General features: G+C 36.6%; 1 protein-coding gene across 1 annotated transcript; it reads left to right on the top strand.

The window, feature by feature from the left end:
* Nucleotides 1-13,552: 13,552 nt before the first annotated feature.
* On the top strand, nucleotides 13,553-15,729 carry LOC134249845 (uncharacterized). Its single transcript, XM_062732214.1, has 2 exons — nucleotides 13,553-14,384; nucleotides 14,783-15,729. Exons 1-2 carry the CDS (start codon nucleotides 13,553-13,555, stop codon nucleotides 15,727-15,729), a joined length of 1,779 nt encoding a protein of 592 aa, XP_062588198.1.
* Nucleotides 15,730-17,223: the final 1,494 nt, after the last annotated feature.

Genomic DNA, 17,223 nt, shown 5'->3' with positions numbered 1-17,223 from the left:
CAGTGTTAAAATATTTAAGAATTTGTTACATCATGCAAAAAGGCAATATCTACATACAATTATTATTAGCACAATGGCATAATCTAAAGATTAATGATGTTTTATTTTCCAAATTAGGTTTACACACATTAAACTGCATTACTTTGGGGTGTTTTGGGCAAGAGTTATATCTGCAATAGGATACGTAATGGCATTTTTATTTGACGCATCAGTCGTTGTTTTCAAACGTGGAAATCCTGTTGGTAGAGGTGGGGGTGGTGTAAGGATAGTAGTTGGAATGGAGGTTGAAGTGCTACTTGCAGATAGTTTTGTACTTTGACTTTGCGACGTAGAAAGAGCGCGAGTTAAAGTTTAAAATGTAGGTTTATTTGGTGAAGTATTAGTAGAAACTGTTGAAGACATGATTGGCGACGATGATCCTACTGTTATATACTTATTAGTAGAAGCAGATAAAGCTGATGAATATTTTGTAGCGGTAATGGCTGTTAAAGTGGCTGATTTTGCCGTTGTTATAGTTAAAAAATTGTTGAAGGTGGTTTTGAGGTAGTCATCGTGGACGCATAAATATTACCTGTATTGGAAGCTTTGGTATGAGAAAACGGATTTATGATTGTAGGTGTTGTAAATGCTTTTTTAGTCGAATTTTTCGAAGAAAATGAAATTTTTGTTGTAATTTGCACGAAATTCGTGCTTATCTCCTCTGGTAGGGAGGCTGATTCACCTAAAGTAGTCTTTGGATTTGAGATTGCAGTAGAAGTTGAAATACTTGAAGTTAGAGTAGAATCAGTAGTAGGAATTGTAATTGTAGAAATCTTGAGACTTGTCGGAGTTTTAAAGCGAGTAGGAATTGTAGTATCTTCTGGAATTGAGGTTGTTGTAAGAGTCTTAGTTATATCAGTTATTGAAGTCATAGGCAACCTCGGAGTTTTCAACGTCGTTGTGTTATCATCACGTACTGTAGACGCATGGTGAGTTTTCAGTATTGCTGCGGTTGTATTAAGTATTGTAGATACATTGGGAGTATTCTCCGTGGTTGTACAAAGTGTTGAAGTATAACTTGTTGTCTCCAATGTCGTGGTTTTATCACGTACCGTAGACAAGTTGTGAGTTTTTAATTCCTCTGTGGTCGTATTATGTAATTTGGTAGTATTCAATATCGCTGTGGTTGTATGAAGTGTTGAAGTAGAAGTCGGAGTCTTCGATATCAGTATGGTTTTATTAAGTCATGCATCCTATTGGGAGATTTCTGTGTCGTCGTGGTTGTGTAAGGTGTTGTAGTTGAAATCACATCGAGAGTTTTTGGTTTTTTTCTGTGTTTTTTCCAGCAGTTGAAGTAGCATTAGAAGCTTCTGATATCCTCAAGGTTGTACTAGATGTTAAAGCTTTCGTCACACCTGAAGTTTTCAAAATCGATGTGGTTGTAAAAAGCGTTGCAGCGGTAGACGCATTAAGATGTTTTAGAAATTGTTGTATCTTTATTAAGTTTCACATTTGTAGACGCATTGGGGGTTATTGTAAGTGTTGCAATTGTAGTCGTGTTATGAGTTTTCAACATCGTTGTTCTATAAGATATTGTAGTTGTTTGCTCCTTGGATGGTTTCAACATAGTAGTGTTTGTATAAGGGATTGTAGATTTAGGCAAACCAATTTCATATTGTTTCTTGGTATTGTTTGTCTGATTCAGTAATATACAGATGACAGTCACTACTGCCCCGACAGCTACTACACAGCTAATGATAATAGCAAGGATGATCCGTCCTTTACACTTGACATGCTTCTTGGTAGTACATGACATGCTTCTTGGTAGGTTTTGGACTTTCATATTCTGAAGACAAATTAAAGTCTTGCTGACGACCAATAATTCCGCTTGTATTGTTGTGATGCAAGGTTGCCTACAATTAGAAAATATAAGTATGAAACACTAATTCCAATCAAAAGGATAAAGCAATAGCATAAAAATAGGTCCTAATGTAAAATATGAAGAAAACAGTGATCAATTTTATAAATAAGTAAGCAAAACAAATCGTGAATTGAGCAGAACACAGACCTTTGAGAAGACAGGAGGTGGGAGCAGGAGCCTAGGAGGGGAAAGTATCCCCTGACGAACGGTCACGCCTTCTATCCCTGATAATTTGCTCTCTACGTTATGATCATATAAACAGAGTACTCAAATTTGATATAAAAGAAATTAGTTAGCAATTGATATAAAACATATAAGACGAAAACGGCTCAATGATAAGTTATGATCAAAAACAAGGTCAATTTAACGACTGTAGAATTTGAAAAGGAAGAAATTTATGATTAAGATATGAGCAAACAATTTATTTATCAGTGGTCTGTCTCAGTTAAAAAATAGATCTTTCAAAGAGCGTACTCATTCGTTTCGAATCAGTTAGGAGTAATGCACTATATGTAGGTGATGCTGCAAAAATTGGCTTAAATATCAGTATATATCTCCAGCAATATAAGTGCAAACGAATATTCAGTAATAAAAAGCATTTTAAAACATCACTAGCATATTGCTGTAAAGAATTACGCACTGCGTGAAAGACATTCTGATATAATGGCATCAAGATCCGTCTTATACCATTGACCTTCTGAAATCATTTGATCATAGGAGATTTCCATTGGACATTTGCAAGGAGCACCGACTTTTACAGTTCACAGCTTAATTTCCACTAAGACAATATACAGAACTCTTTGACGATATAAACATTTAGCTCAACATTTACTAAATCGAAAATAATGAGTTGTCCTTGAAGAAAAGGGCAACCACCCTTCCATTATCTCCCGGCCTTCATATATAAGTGTCCCTAACACCGTATCTATGACCACTAGAAAGGTTTATATATTGTCAATTCTGTACCTTCCGTACATGATACAGGTTTAAATGTCAAAGTAAACCGTCAACTGTAAAAGTCAGAACTTCTCGCAAAGTTCCATTACCAATCTAAGAAGTCAACCATAAGCTAGTCCTGGACTCATTTTAGATTATGTGTAATTGGCATTGCTGGCAACCGAATATTGTGTGAGTTAAGGCATATCAAAAATCTTCATTAAATTATTTCATGTAAAAAAAAATTTGGTCATGTGTTTTTTCGATGCTTTATCCAGTCTTAAAGTACACTTGAAAAACACAGTTTTGTCATGTGTGTTTCCTTCTATGCATATAAGACTCAAATACATTGTTTTAAGGAGGCTGGGGGGTCAACAAATTAACAAAAAATTAGCCACCAGATATAACTAATTAAATTTTTAGAGATGATATCGTCAGCTGTCAACTATTATTTGACAAAGAAAAATTCAAACATATAAGTTTTAAAATTTGATCATTTTTGTATATCTTTATATGGAGCTCTTTTTCTCAAGGAGATAGAAATAGTCTAAAAATGGCCACGACCATCCAGCCTCTTTAATGTGATTCTGAATAGGCCATTGACTTACAGAGAAAGAATTGTTTACTTTTTAGCATCTGTTTTGAAATATCGCAAAAAAACATTCAGGATTTTTAGTAACCAGAAATTACAACTCAATGACCATTTAGATCTATATCAGCGGACACAAAAGGTGGTTAATGATGTTTATTTTCATGTCAGGCAATTGAGCAGCAAAACAATGTATTTTTATAATCAGAAACATAATCTCAAATTCACGTTGCTGTAAAATTATTTCAATTCAAATATTTAGGGAAAAAATCAAGAATGGATCCCTATTTTATTGCATTATAGTATCTTCCTCTATACCCAAAAAGCTCAAATCACCTTTCTGTGTCACGTACATGTATGCCTCTTTAAGAATACTGTGCAGAAAATTGTAACTTTCTTAATCTATTATAGTAACTTGTTTATTTTTCAATATGAAAACATGAATACCAAAAATTACAGGGAACAGACAGAAGTTTATCTTTAGAGATCTAGTCAGACAGATAAACATTCCTTAATAAAAACCTAATTAACGTAGCTTCATCTTCCCGTTAAATATTTCAGGAAAAGGGCTACAGTGTATTGGAATTTAATCTTTATCCATTCCTTCGATATGTTTTGGTTTCCTCGGTCAGCAAAGAGACAGTTTAAAGATCCAATATAGGAGCTTACAATTGTATTCAAACATTCTGTACAATATTTCATCAAAACATCTCACTCGTACTCATGCATATCAGTTTAAACCTCAGAAAACATACGTTTACATGTCATTTCATGATAAGAAATAAACATGCATTGTATCTGATATCCAATCTTTTTTGGTTAATTTTTCTATTACAGCAAGCTTTTACCAATACTTTCATACATGTATTATTTTTTAATATATCAATGAGAATAGTGCTTAAAGAAAATAAATGTACGTTGTTATTATTTTAATATATGAATGAGAATAATGGTTTAAGAAAATAAATTTACGTTGTTTTATTTATATGAAGATAAGTTTATAAAATTCACTTTGCCAATAAGATAAAGTCATTTTTTGTTAGTCATCAATTTAGTCAAAAATTAAAAAAAAAGATTTTCTTAACTAGCAAAATCAGTTTTTTAATATAAGAATTGCGCATAAATGAAATTCGAAAAAAAGTTGAAAAACCAGGCAATTAGGAGAAATCATATTAATGAACTAAGCTTTGAAATTTTGACTCTTATTTCTGGTATCTAAAGCAATATATTCCACCAATAGCTTCAATTTAGGTAAGTTTATGTTTCCTAACTGTTTCAATATGCAAAACACGTTCTGTGTAGTCGATTTTTAAACAGACAAGCCAACGATAGATAAGGCATGCGCAATATTCATGATCAAGTATTTCAAAAAATCTTTTAAAGTCGGTTTCAACTTGCTTTTTGCAAAAACACAGTAGTTATGATAAATTTGTAAATACAAGATTGCAATAGGTCATATTTTGTCGAGCCTGTTTAAAAATCTTTGCATTTACTTATACTAAATTTTGACACTGGAGAAATCCGTATGTACCTGGTCAATGCAAATAAAATGCTTATTCTTCCTAGAAATTTGATCCCACTTCAGGTATTTCTAGGGATTAGTGTTTTTTGGTCCTGTTCACGATTCCCCATGTTCGATGATTTTATCATTACTTGTTATCGTCCCTTTGTTTAACATAATTTATTTAAGATATAACAATATTTTTCATATTTACATATGAAAAAATATGGATACTATTTTATATCCAAAGTGTGTTAAATGGATAAATCCTTTGAATGAACAGGTATCAAAATGTCTCCCTTATTTTTTACTTTACGAGAGTACCTGATTGTTAGATTTAGTGACAACAATTTGTTGATCACGAGGTTTTCTTTTTAATTATGTAAGTATATTAACAAAATAAAACATAAAAATTAGTAAGTTTAGCTAATTATGGTTTGATGTTGCTCCGGGAAAAAATGTCTTATATACTGTTTTACCAGTATGAAAAATGAAAATATTGTTTGTTTTCTTGAAATAATATAAAGATATTAAAAATCACACTTTACCCTAAGAGAGGAGTTAGAAAATTCTCTCTGAAAATGTTCACTCGTTACTTTCCCGGAATTATTGCTGTTCCAGTTGTCTTCGGAATCTTCTTTAGTTTTCCATGTTGGAGATTTATTACCATCAATACTATACTTTCCTCCGTATAATGGATTCGCCATTCGCAATTCTCTGGACAAATATTGATATTTGATGAATAAAGGCCAAAATTACAAAATAATTTATTTAAAGATCGATTATTCAATTATCTTTAATAACATACCTTTTTAGCTCACCTGAGCCGAAGGCTCAAGTGAGCTTTTCTGATCAAAATTTGTCCGTTGTCTGTCGTTGTCGTTGTAGTCGTTGTTGTCGTTGTCGTCGTCGTCGTAAACTTTTCACATTTTCATCTTCTTCTCAAGAACCACTGGGCCATTTTCAACCAAACTTGCTACAAAGTATCCTTGGGTAAAGGGGATTCAAGTTTGTTCAAATGAAGGGCCACGCCCTTTTCCAAGGGGAGATAATCATGAATTTGTTAAAAATTAATGGCATTTTTAAAAAATCTTCTTCTCCAGAACCGCTGGGCCAGGAAAGATGAAACTCATGTGGAATCATCCTCAGGTAGTGTAGATTCAAGTTTGTTCAAACCATGACCCCCGGGGCAAGGGTGAGGCCAAAATGGCCGACCCAAGTTTTACATAGGAATATACATGTATAGGAAAAATCTTTGAAAATCTTCTTCTCAAGAACCAGTGGGCCAGGAAAGATGAAACTCATGTGGAAGCATCCTCAGGTAGTGTAAATTAAAGTTTGTTCAAATCATGACCCCCGGGGCAAGGGTGGGGCCGAAATGGCCGACCCAAGTTTTACATAGGAATATATAGGAAAAATCTTTAAAAATCTTCTTCTCAAGAACCAGTGGGCCAGGAAACATGAAACTCATGTGGAAGCATCCTCAGGTAGTGTAGATTCAAGTTTGTTCAAATCATGACCCCCGGGGCAAGGGTGGGGCCAAAATGGCTGACCCAAGTTTTACATAGGAATATATAGGAAAAATCTTGAAAAATCTTCTTCTCCAGAACCAGTGTGCCAGGAAAGATGAAACTCATGTGGAATCATCCTCAGGTAGTGTAGATTCAAGTTTGTTTAAATCATGACCCCCGGGGCAAGGGTGGGGCCAAAATGGCTGACCCAACTTTTACATAGGAATATATAGGAAAAATCTTGAAAAATCTTCTTCTCCAGAACCAGTGGGCCAGGAAAGATGAAACTCATGTGGAATCATCCTCAGGTAGTGTAGATTCAAGTTTGTTCAAATCATGACCCCCGGGGCAAGGGTGAGGCCAAAATGGCCGACCCAAGTTTTACTTAGGAATATATAGGAAATATCTTTAAAAATCCTTCTCAATTACCACTGGGCCAGGAAAGATGAAACTCATGTGGAATCATCCTCAGGTAGTGTAGATTCAAGTTTGTTCAAATCATGACCACCGGCCCTGGGGATAGGGTGGGGCCAAAATGGCCGACCCAAGTTTTACATAGGGATATATAGGGAAACCTTTTAAAATCTTCTTTTCAAGTACTTCAAAGCTATGATTAGTGATAGTTATATGGAATCATAGGTAGTGTAGATTCTAGTTTGTTCAAATGATGAACGCCTGGAAGGGGGGGGGGGTTAGTAAATTCAAGCCCGATGTGCTCAGGTGAGCGCTGTGGCCCCTGGGCCTCTTGTATTGTCCTGTGATGGTAGTTTAGAGTCCATGGTAGAGACACTTTGTTAACGTTAAATCAACTGATTTTTTACTTTCCTAATTTCAAGACATGCGCAAATGACTGGAAATTTACCTGAAGCCCTTTGGTATCTTCATAACTTCTTCACTTGAAGTTCCTAAAACGTCTTTTTGTTTCCTATCTTTCATTTCCTTATTTTGATGTTTGCAGTCAAAAGTACATGTACCCCGGTAGCTACGAGTTTATCATTTAATTTCCTTCGTCCTCAATTTTTGTTAAATAAAGAAAGAAAATTTATCAAGTTTGACGGGCTTTTATCGGGAGAAGAAAAGATCTGAATATCGTATTCCTGGAAGAAGATTCTTATCTCTTAAGATAATCCCATTAATTTTCTGAAAATGTCTGATCATTAAGTACATTTTCTACTTTTCTTAAATGTTCTTATCTCTATTCTAATAAGAACTTAATCTTTTGTAAGTCTTTTTTCTTCTTTTTTTTAAATAACGGAACCCCTTTGAAAGGTTTTTTTTTTTATTAAAGTAGGGACAATTTTAAGAAATCCATGAAATCGGATCATTTATAAGTCAGATAAAAAAAAACAAAACTTTAAAAACAAAGTTCTTTTTTATTAAATATTATATTTCGGGTACCTGTCAGGAATGTGTTGAAAATTCCTTAAATTGGTATTGCCAGATATTCAAAAGATTAGTATTTGCTCTAAAGCGTTAAGCTTACTAAACAACAGTTAAATTTTATTTAATATATATACCCAATTTTGATAAATATTACAAACAGAAACGTGCCTTTTCCTTTGCTTATCTTTAAAAAAAAAATACATTTTTGTTTTATATACACTTTTCATATACTAGAAGTCGCCCGCGTGGCGCAGTGGTTAGAGCGTCTGCTCTAGAGTCGCGAAGAAAGGAGTCAATCCTTACGTCGCGGGTTCGAATCCCACTGTGGGACATGGAGACCGGTCCTTCGGATGAGACCGTAAAAACCGAGGCCCCGTGTCGCAGTAGGTGCTGGCACGAAAAAGATCCCTCACTGCTCAAAGGCCCCGAGTGCCGAGCATATGACAAAATTTGTAGCCCTCCACCGGCAAGTGGTGGCGTCTCCATATGAGTGAAAAATTCTCGAGAGGGACGTTAAACAATATACAATCAATCAATCATATACTAGAATATGATGGGAAAGTATACTCTTCAAAAAAAAGAAACGCATAGTTGAATTTTAGTGACATATTGAACATAAAGATTATTTAGTAAAATGATGCATTGATAAAACAGAAATGTGGTAAGCAACAGGAATACTATCTAAATGTCAAAATTACTCAAGAATTTTAAAATTAAAGTCAGTTTAAGACCATTAAAGATCAATATCTGGTTTGCCCCCCCCCCCCCCGCAGACACAAATGATAACCACAAACGGCATCAAATGGAAGCAAATGTGTGTAATAAAAACTGCATAGGAATACTCTCTTACTTCAAATGTAGAACTTTGGTCAGCTGTTGCAGAGTCTGGGGATGCGATTGTCTTTTGCAAAATCATGTCAATCCATTTTGTCCAATGCTGCTTAATTTGGATTAAATCTAGCGATTTAGATGACTGTGGCTGAAACAGGTTGTTGTTTCTTTGCACGAATAGGTGTGTCAAACGAGCTGTGTATTGTGAGATTGCAATACGGCTCTAGGATGTTGCAAACTTGAATGGGTATGTGTAGGTAGAACATGGTTAGAGTACCTTTTTTCCATCAAAGTCCATTGAATTCGAACCAAATCAATTTTACTTTCTTATAATACCGTTTTCCATATCATTACACTACCACCACCAACTTTTTTAACGTCCTAGAGGCAGTTATCTGTCTAACATTCATAACAAAGCATTAGCACTCTTAAACTTATTAGAGGCTTTCAGATAAACATTCTGGACTAGTAAGTTAACCAAAATGTTCAGCAGTGATGCTGTGGTCATACTCTATTGATCTGAGATCTCTGAAGTCGATATTTGGGGTGTTGTGGGGTAGGAATAATCCTCTTGCAATAATTCGTAGTCAACTGAAAACGGTCTTGTTAGATGATCTGTGCAGTTCAGGGATAGCTAGTGCTTTAGATGACGTCCTTGCATTACATTCATGCAATTTACGTAATCCTCGGAAGTGATGCTGTGCTGCTGATGTCACACGTAGTCTACCATATTTTTTGCGAACATTGGGTGTTCGATGTTGATGGTTTATATTTTATAGGTTAGATATGGTCTGTGTGTAACATTAAAACCTCTTGCAATTGTAGATTGTGGTACCCCTGCTTCCAGTCGCCTATTTTCCTTTTTGTGCCATGCAACATTCAGATGCAGAATTTTTTGGAAGCGTCATTTTTCAGATAAAACCAGATTCAAAATATCGAGAACCCCCGCTTTTGATAGCCCCTTTGTACCTGAAGGAATTGCATCGGAATTCAACAAATGAAAATTGAGATAAAAATTTTGGGGAAAATTTTGCAAAATCGGGTCTTTTTGTCTGTGAGACTTTTAGAATAGCTGTAAAATTAACAATTGCATTGGAAAATCATGCATTTCACTCGAATACATCGTATCCATACAAAAATAAAAGGTATGAAAAAACTATCACACATTTTTCAGGGCATTGTTCCTACTATGTGTTTCTTTTTTTGAAGAGTATATAAGCTTCAATAATTTAATCACATTTCTACTGTTTCCAAATTTTATATTAAATGGATAAACTGTACAAGGTTGCGTTGGTAAATCACAGGTTATTGTCTTACCAAACAATAAACACCTTTTGAACATATTCTAATAAAGAAAAGGGCTAGGGAACATTCCCCTAAATTAATATATAGTCAAAGTAAGCAACATTACAACACGGTCATTTGTTTGTAGATGAAGTATATAAATAATATCACACTGCTGTTTTGATCTCGGCCCTGGTATCAGCCCGAGCGGTTGGTATCGGCCCAAGCCCGGTGGGCGCGGGCCGAGACCATCCGAGGGCTGATACCAGGGAAGAGATCAAAACAGTGGTGTGATGTTATTTATATCATATATCTAAAACCAAAGAAATGAACAAATATTTAGATATTTTTCAATCAAAAAGTTTATATAATTTTGTCGTAACAAAATTAGAGTTATCTTTCTTTATTTCGATGTTCATGGAGATGTTGCTTGACGGCGAATATAATCATACAGAGAAAGATTTACTTGGTCTGGTCATTAAAAAGAATAGTCCTGGTGTTTTGAAACTTTTCATTTGGAAGCACATTAGATAACAAAGATTTAAAAAGGTCAAAAACTTAAAAAATATTCTACTTTCACTTTGGATCGAACCGGGGCTACAACTTCTTCAACGAATCGTTACAATATGTAAATCTGAGATTTAAACTGTTTGTTTTGTTCACTATATATATTAAATTAAAAATGGCACATTACATGAAAATTTTGTATTATCTTACTGTCAAAGCAAATAAATTTCTTTTTTTTGTCCCCCGCTTGAAAAGTGGGGGATATTAATTTGGGTTTGTCCGTCCGTCCGTCCGTCCGTCTGTCCGTCCGTCCGTCCGTCTTTCTGTCTGTCTGTAACGCTTTCGTTTCCACACGATATCTCGAGAACAGCTTGAGCTTTTGCAATGAAATTTAGCATAGCAACTCCCTATGGACTAAAGAAGACCCCTATTGATTTTGAGGTCAAAAGGTCAAAGGTCAAGGTCATAAATAAGCAAATTCTGTCTGTTAAAACACTTTCGTTTCCACACGATATCTCTAGAACCATTTGAGCTATTGCAATGAAATTTTATATAACAACTCCCTGTGGCCTAATGAAGACCCCTATTGATTTTGAGGTCAAAAGGTCAAAGTTCAAGGTCGTAAATTTATTAATTCTGTCTGTGTGTAATACTATCATTTCCGGGCGATATTTCAAGAAGATTTTGAGCTTATGCAATGTAATTTTATACCAAAACTCCCTAGGACGTCTCTCGCCCCTCTCAAAGTGCCCCGCCCCGTTTGTTTTATTAGTATTTATAGTGTTACATGTCGATATTTTTAGCGCAGGGGCATGAGGAGAGTTATTGCGTATAAAACAGGTTCTCGGCGGACTTTATGTTCTTATTACATCTATTAGAACTGTTTAATAAAGGCTAAATAAATCAAACACCATGGATTGTGTAAAATTTTGCGAATACCGAACATGAAAACATGAATATATACATGTATGTGACTTCAGTTCTGCATATACTTCACACTGTCTAAAGCGATTCCGTGGTGTAGTGGTAATGTCTCTCGCTTCAAATGTGAGAGGTCCCGGGATCGAATCTCGGTCGATTCTTTCTTCTTTTTTTTTAAACACTTTTTTTTTTACTAAATGATAGTATTCAGCATGTGAAATGAAAAATTTATGAGGTTATAAAATCATCATTACAGTGTGATAAACATTCCATATAAAAAAAATCTTCTGTACATATAATAAAGAATAAGCAATCAAATCTTTATATACATATTGACATACATGTATTTTATTTGCTTCAGTATACATGTATACATTTAATAATTCTACAAATTCAGTCAGGGGGAGCCGACTTTTTCCCTAAGCGGGGGACACGAATTCTCTGAATTAGCTTGTTTCAAAACATGATTCGTTGTGTGATGGTTTTGTCTTATATTTATTTTAGAGTTATTTCCCTTTGCCAGTCCGGGTTGCGTATGCGCGTGTCGGGACTATAGAGCCCGGCCGGTGGGGGTATTTTGGAGGATTCGTTAACTTTTACTAGAACTGATTAGACGTACTTTTGGGGATCGGGGCCAAATTAACTGAAATTAACGGTAAATACCAATTATCACACTCTCCAGGATTTTATATTATGATAATGTTTCATATGTAATTGTTTATATTTCATATTTTGTGTTGAATCTGTTAATATTACAGAATACAATATCTTTTAAAACACTGTAAATCTCGTTATCCTTTGAACTCGGATATCACTTTTATAAAATACGGGACTGACCCTAGACGGTCCCGTTACATAAATATTTGGGGGCTCGTTCCGAGGATAATTGAGTTATTTATCGGTGTTTTATAGTGTATATTTACTGTTTTCCCCCCTTTGTAAACAATGTCCCTCTGGGGTGGGATTCTGTTTCTCTTGAAATTTTTCATACCTAGTTTTATGCGTAGGCCAAGTAAATTGGACGAAAAATCCTCTAAATGGGGATGTATTCAGGATTCAGAGGAAACCGCACACGTTTCCACTAGTACAGAAAAAGATTTGTCTAGATCCGCCTCTCGTTACTTACATGCTAGTGATTCAGCATACGATACGCTCCACACGAGGTTTTCTCCGAATCGATCGGTTGAACAAGGATATAAATCAGACTTGTCTGATCAAGAAAGAACCGATAATCTAAGTTATCCTCACAGATTGTCAAAATGCATCGCAGATAACGAACAAGCACAGGAGTTCGCGTACCTATCAATTTTACCGAAATTTTCAGTAAATAAAAAAGATACGTAATACGTTTAATAATAACACAAGGAGTGCAACGCATTTTAGGTCACCTGGGTACCCCTCGCTTAATATCAAGGCTGTCGCACAATTAATCTTCAATCGAAAATTATAAAACACAAACAAATCTTTTTGGAAGGGACCATTCTTTATGGCTCTCAATGCATAAGATTTCAAACTCATGTTTTACAGCAGCAGCGGTGACATTTCTCCACAACTTCGCTCAAATATCCGTTGTCCGCGACGCCATGACGTGACGTCACGGGCGCGTCCATTTACCCAAAAAAGGAACAAAACTGCCTGAAATGCTAATCTAGATGATTGAGGTCATATGCGAAAATAAACCAGAGACAAGTTAGTAGACATTCAAGAAAATTTAAAACGGGGAGGTACAAGTACTTGTACTCGTATCTAAACGTAATATCGTTATCTCTAGTTAATTGTGTATGATTGTTTATTTTTGTTCCTTTTGGGTAAATGGACCGCCCGTGACGTCACGTCATGGCGTCGCGGACAATCGTTGCACTCCTTGTGTTATTATTATAGGTATTACGTATCTTTTTTATTTGCTAAAAATTTCGGTAAAATTGATAGGTACGCGAACTCCTGTGGTACAAGATACACGTTTTTCTCCGGTAAACAAACAGAATGTAGATTTCTCCGATCACGTGACCTACAGTACAAGACAAAAGTCGCGACGTGATGAAAATATGGAAAACAGTACAGATGTAAAATTTCCCGATTCGCGGGATATTGAACAGCGAAAATTTGCTGCGTTTTCACCGGAAAATAAAAGTATGAGACCTGAATTTGGTTCTGACAGGAATTGTGAAATGAAATTAGATTTTCATAATATGTCTGATTTTTCAGACTTTCCTAAATCTGGAAAAAGGTTTCGAAAGCACAAAGAACCCGATGTTTATAATGGCGAAAGCGTAGAATGGCCTGATTATTTGTGCCATTTTGAACAAGTGTCGCGTTGGAATGAATGGACGGACTGTGAAAAGGCTACTCAGCTAGCCATGTGCCTTCGAGGACGAGCTCAAAGAGTTCTAAGTGAACTCACTAATCGCGAGCTGAATAATTACTTTGAGCTTAAAAGCGCGCTTACACAAAGAATCTGCCCAGCCGAGCGTGAAGCCGCATACAGGTGCGATTTTAGAAACCGGCGCAGAAAGTTTGGTGAATCGGTAGCGGATTACGGCTATACACTAAGACGAATAGCTAGTCGTGCTTTTTCGTCCTTTCCCCTGGATATGCGCGAAAGCTTAACAGTAGAACAATTTGTTTCTGGGCTCGGATCACAAGAATTGAAGAGATACGTGCAATTTTCGCACCCGAAATCATTAGGTCGCGCGATTTCTTTAGCCCTGGAATTTGAATCCTTTGAAGGATCTCAAGATACATTGAGAAAACCGAAAGACACTGAAAAACTGCCGCAGCGGCAGTGCAATGCATTGGTTTCTCCGGATAGAAATGATTCTAGTAATCATGCAAGCAATGAAGGTCTGGAAAACACAATTGAGCGAATAGTTCAAAAGACACTTTCTAGTATGTATGTAGATCAGAAACCAGACAGTCAGCCCAAGCGATACATGGGATCAAGGAATATAAAATGTTTTACATGTAAACAGAGTGGTCATATTAGCAGGAATTGTCCACACAATCAAAATCTTGAAACTCAAGGTACTAGTAAATCTGGAAATGGAAGCAAAAATGACGTTAGTCATTTAAACGAGAACGGGCTGTGCTCATGGCCACGAGCCCAGCCCCACAAGAGTCAATAAATGAAACAGAAATTAGGCCAACTAAAAATGTTCCTGTTCGATTGAGCTCTATTGCAAAGAGTTGTTGGTTTGTTGAAGTTGAACTTTATTCGAAAAAGTTTTGTTTCTTGGTTGACACTGGTTCATCTCTAAGTTTAGTATCAGAGAATGTATTTGAGTCACTTCCGGCACATCTGAGTTTAGAGGAGTTGGATACGAATTTAACGACTGCGGACGGAGACTTGCTTTCAGTGCAAGGGAAAACGAATGTCACATTGTCATTTGGAGGTTGCGAATTTAATACCTCTGTCGTTGTAGCAAAACTCGGAGGCCTATCTGGAATCATAGGACTAGACTTCTTGGTGAAGTACGATGTTTTGATAGATACAAGAAATGGGATCTTATATTCACCTCACTTTGGTGAAGTTCCCTTACTTAGGGAAGACCGTCTGCACAGCAGGTGCGCGCGTATTCATTTGGCAGAAACTGTCAGTGTACCCGGAAGTAGTGAAATGTTCGTTCAAGGGAAGATAAATGATGAATTTCCCTCTGATACTAAAGCTTTAATAGAACCAGAACTGGATGACAAAATACGGAATCGCATATTGATGGCAAAATCAATAGTAAAAACAAACGGATCGAACGTAACATTTTCAGTGTTTAATCCAACAAAGGAAACAATCATTCTTAAAAAGAATGCAAGGGTGGCCTCGCTACAAACCATCGACTCTGTATTAGATTGCAAAAGCATTCAAAATGAAGAATCCGACCTTAAGTTAACAGATGCTCAAGCATTACCGGAACACTTAAGACAATTACTAGACCAAGTTTCATCTAATTTCACAGAACATCAATCGCAGATGTTAAAAAGCGTATTGGTTCATTATTCAGATGTTTTTATTGAACCTGGAGGTTCTCTAGGGCGCACCGACTTAGTAAAACACACCATCAATACAGGTGATGCGCGACCTATCAAGTTGCCTCCCAGACGCCTTCCTATACATCAGAAAAAGGTAGCAGAACAGGAAATTGACAAAATGCTGAAGGAGGATGTCATTGAACCTAGTAATTCCCCTTGGGCAGCACCGATAGTTCTCGTTAAAAAGCGAGATGGGACAACTAGATTCTGTGTGGATTACCGCAAGTTGAACTCGGTAACTAAGAAGGACGCATATCCGTTACCACGGATTGATGAGTCCCTGGACACACTGTCAGGAGCAAAGTACTTTTGTAGCAAGCGGCGATTGGCAGGTTGTCATGGATGAGTCCGACAAACAAAAGACAGCATTTGCAACCCACAGAGGGCTATTTCAATTTAAAGTATTACCATTTGGCCTTTCCAATAGCCCAGCTACCTTTGAACGCCTAATGGAAGCCATACTATCTGGATTGCAGTGGGAACAATGTCTAGTATATCTGGACGATATCATTACTTTTGGCTCAACAATTGAAGAAACCTTGGAAAATCTAACTTCAATTTTTGACAGATTAAAATCCGCAAATTTAAAACTTAAGCCAAAGAAATGTGTTTTATTCCAGGAGCAAGTGTCCTTCCTCGGACATATTGTATCTCACGATGGCATCCGATGTAATCCTGAGAAAATCAGCGCTGTTCGGGACTGGCCAACACCAACATCAGTGACGGAAATAAGGAGTTTTATAGGAATAGCTTCCTATTACAGACGCTTCATAGAAAACTTTTCTAATGAAGCCTATCCTTTGACGAGATTAACACAAAAAGACAGCTCAGGAAATTCGAATGGTCTGAGGACTGCGAAAAAGTTTTTAATAGCTTAAAACACTTGCTGACAACCGCGCCAATAATGTCTTACCCATCGACAGATGATATGTTTATATTAGATACAGACGCAAGCGCATACGGAGTTGGTGCTGTTTTATCACAGCTGCAGGATGGAAAAGAGGTTGTGATTGCCTATGGCAGTAAAACCTTATCGAGATCCCAAATGGGATATTGTACAACCTATAGAGAATTGTTGGCGGTTGTTACATTTGTAAAGCAGTTTAGGCACTATTTATATGGTCGTCCATTTCTGTTGAGAACAGACCATGCGTCCCTGATTTGGCTGAAGAATTTCAAAGAGCCAGAAGGCTTACTGGCGCGCTGGATCTCATTACTAGAAACATATGACTTTACTATTGAACGCCGTAAGGGCCATCTCCATGGAAATGCGGACGGGTTATCCAGAAAGCCCAGAAAACGCTGTAAGAGAGAGAACTGCCGCCAATGTTCTACAGGAACGGAACGTTCTGTCAATGTTGTGACAAGTGTACATCCTGAAGGTGATTCTAACACTCGACCAGAATCAAACTGGCTGCAACAATGGAGTCTAGAATCTCTTCAAAGTCACCAGGATGATGACTCACCTATTAGCCAAGTAAAGCGTTTTATACTCGAGTGTACAGAACGTCCCAAGGTTAATAATCCTAATCCAACAGTAAACTGTCTACTTCGACAGTGGGATAGACTATGTGTTGTTAACAACATACTGTACCGGAAGTGGGAAAATGATAACAAAGAAGTTATACTCCAGATGGTTGCACCTAAGTCTTTGAGAAGGGAGATCATGTACCAGCTGCACAACAATCGCACCTCAGGTCATCTAGGACAAGAGAAAACATTACAGTCTATTAAAAGTAGATTCTATTGGCCAGGTATGTCAGATGACATAGGCCGTTGGTGTCAGTCGTGCCAACCATGTGCTACAAAGAAACCAGGACCTGGAATAGGAAAATCGCCT

The sequence above is a fragment of the Saccostrea cucullata genome, unplaced genomic scaffold (assembly GCF_032062105.1).
Source record: "Saccostrea cucullata isolate Sc308-1 unplaced genomic scaffold, CSIRO_AGI_Scuc_v1 ctg160, whole genome shotgun sequence".
Taxonomy (NCBI): domain Eukaryota; kingdom Metazoa; phylum Mollusca; class Bivalvia; order Ostreida; family Ostreidae; genus Saccostrea; species Saccostrea cuccullata.
The sequence above is the reverse complement of the archived record's forward strand: the minus strand, read 5'-3'. Positions and strand labels throughout refer to the sequence as shown.

Bases quoted from the DNA above. Each gene is read 5' to 3' on its own strand.
- LOC134249845 (XM_062732214.1), top strand. From the start codon at position 13,553: ATGTCTGATTTTTCAGACTTTCCTAAATCTGGAAAAAGGTTTCGAAAG. The intron at 14,385-14,782 runs GTACTAGTAAAT...CTGTCGTTGTAG, and splicing joins TCAAAATCTTGAAACTCAAG to CAAAACTCGGAGGCCTATCT.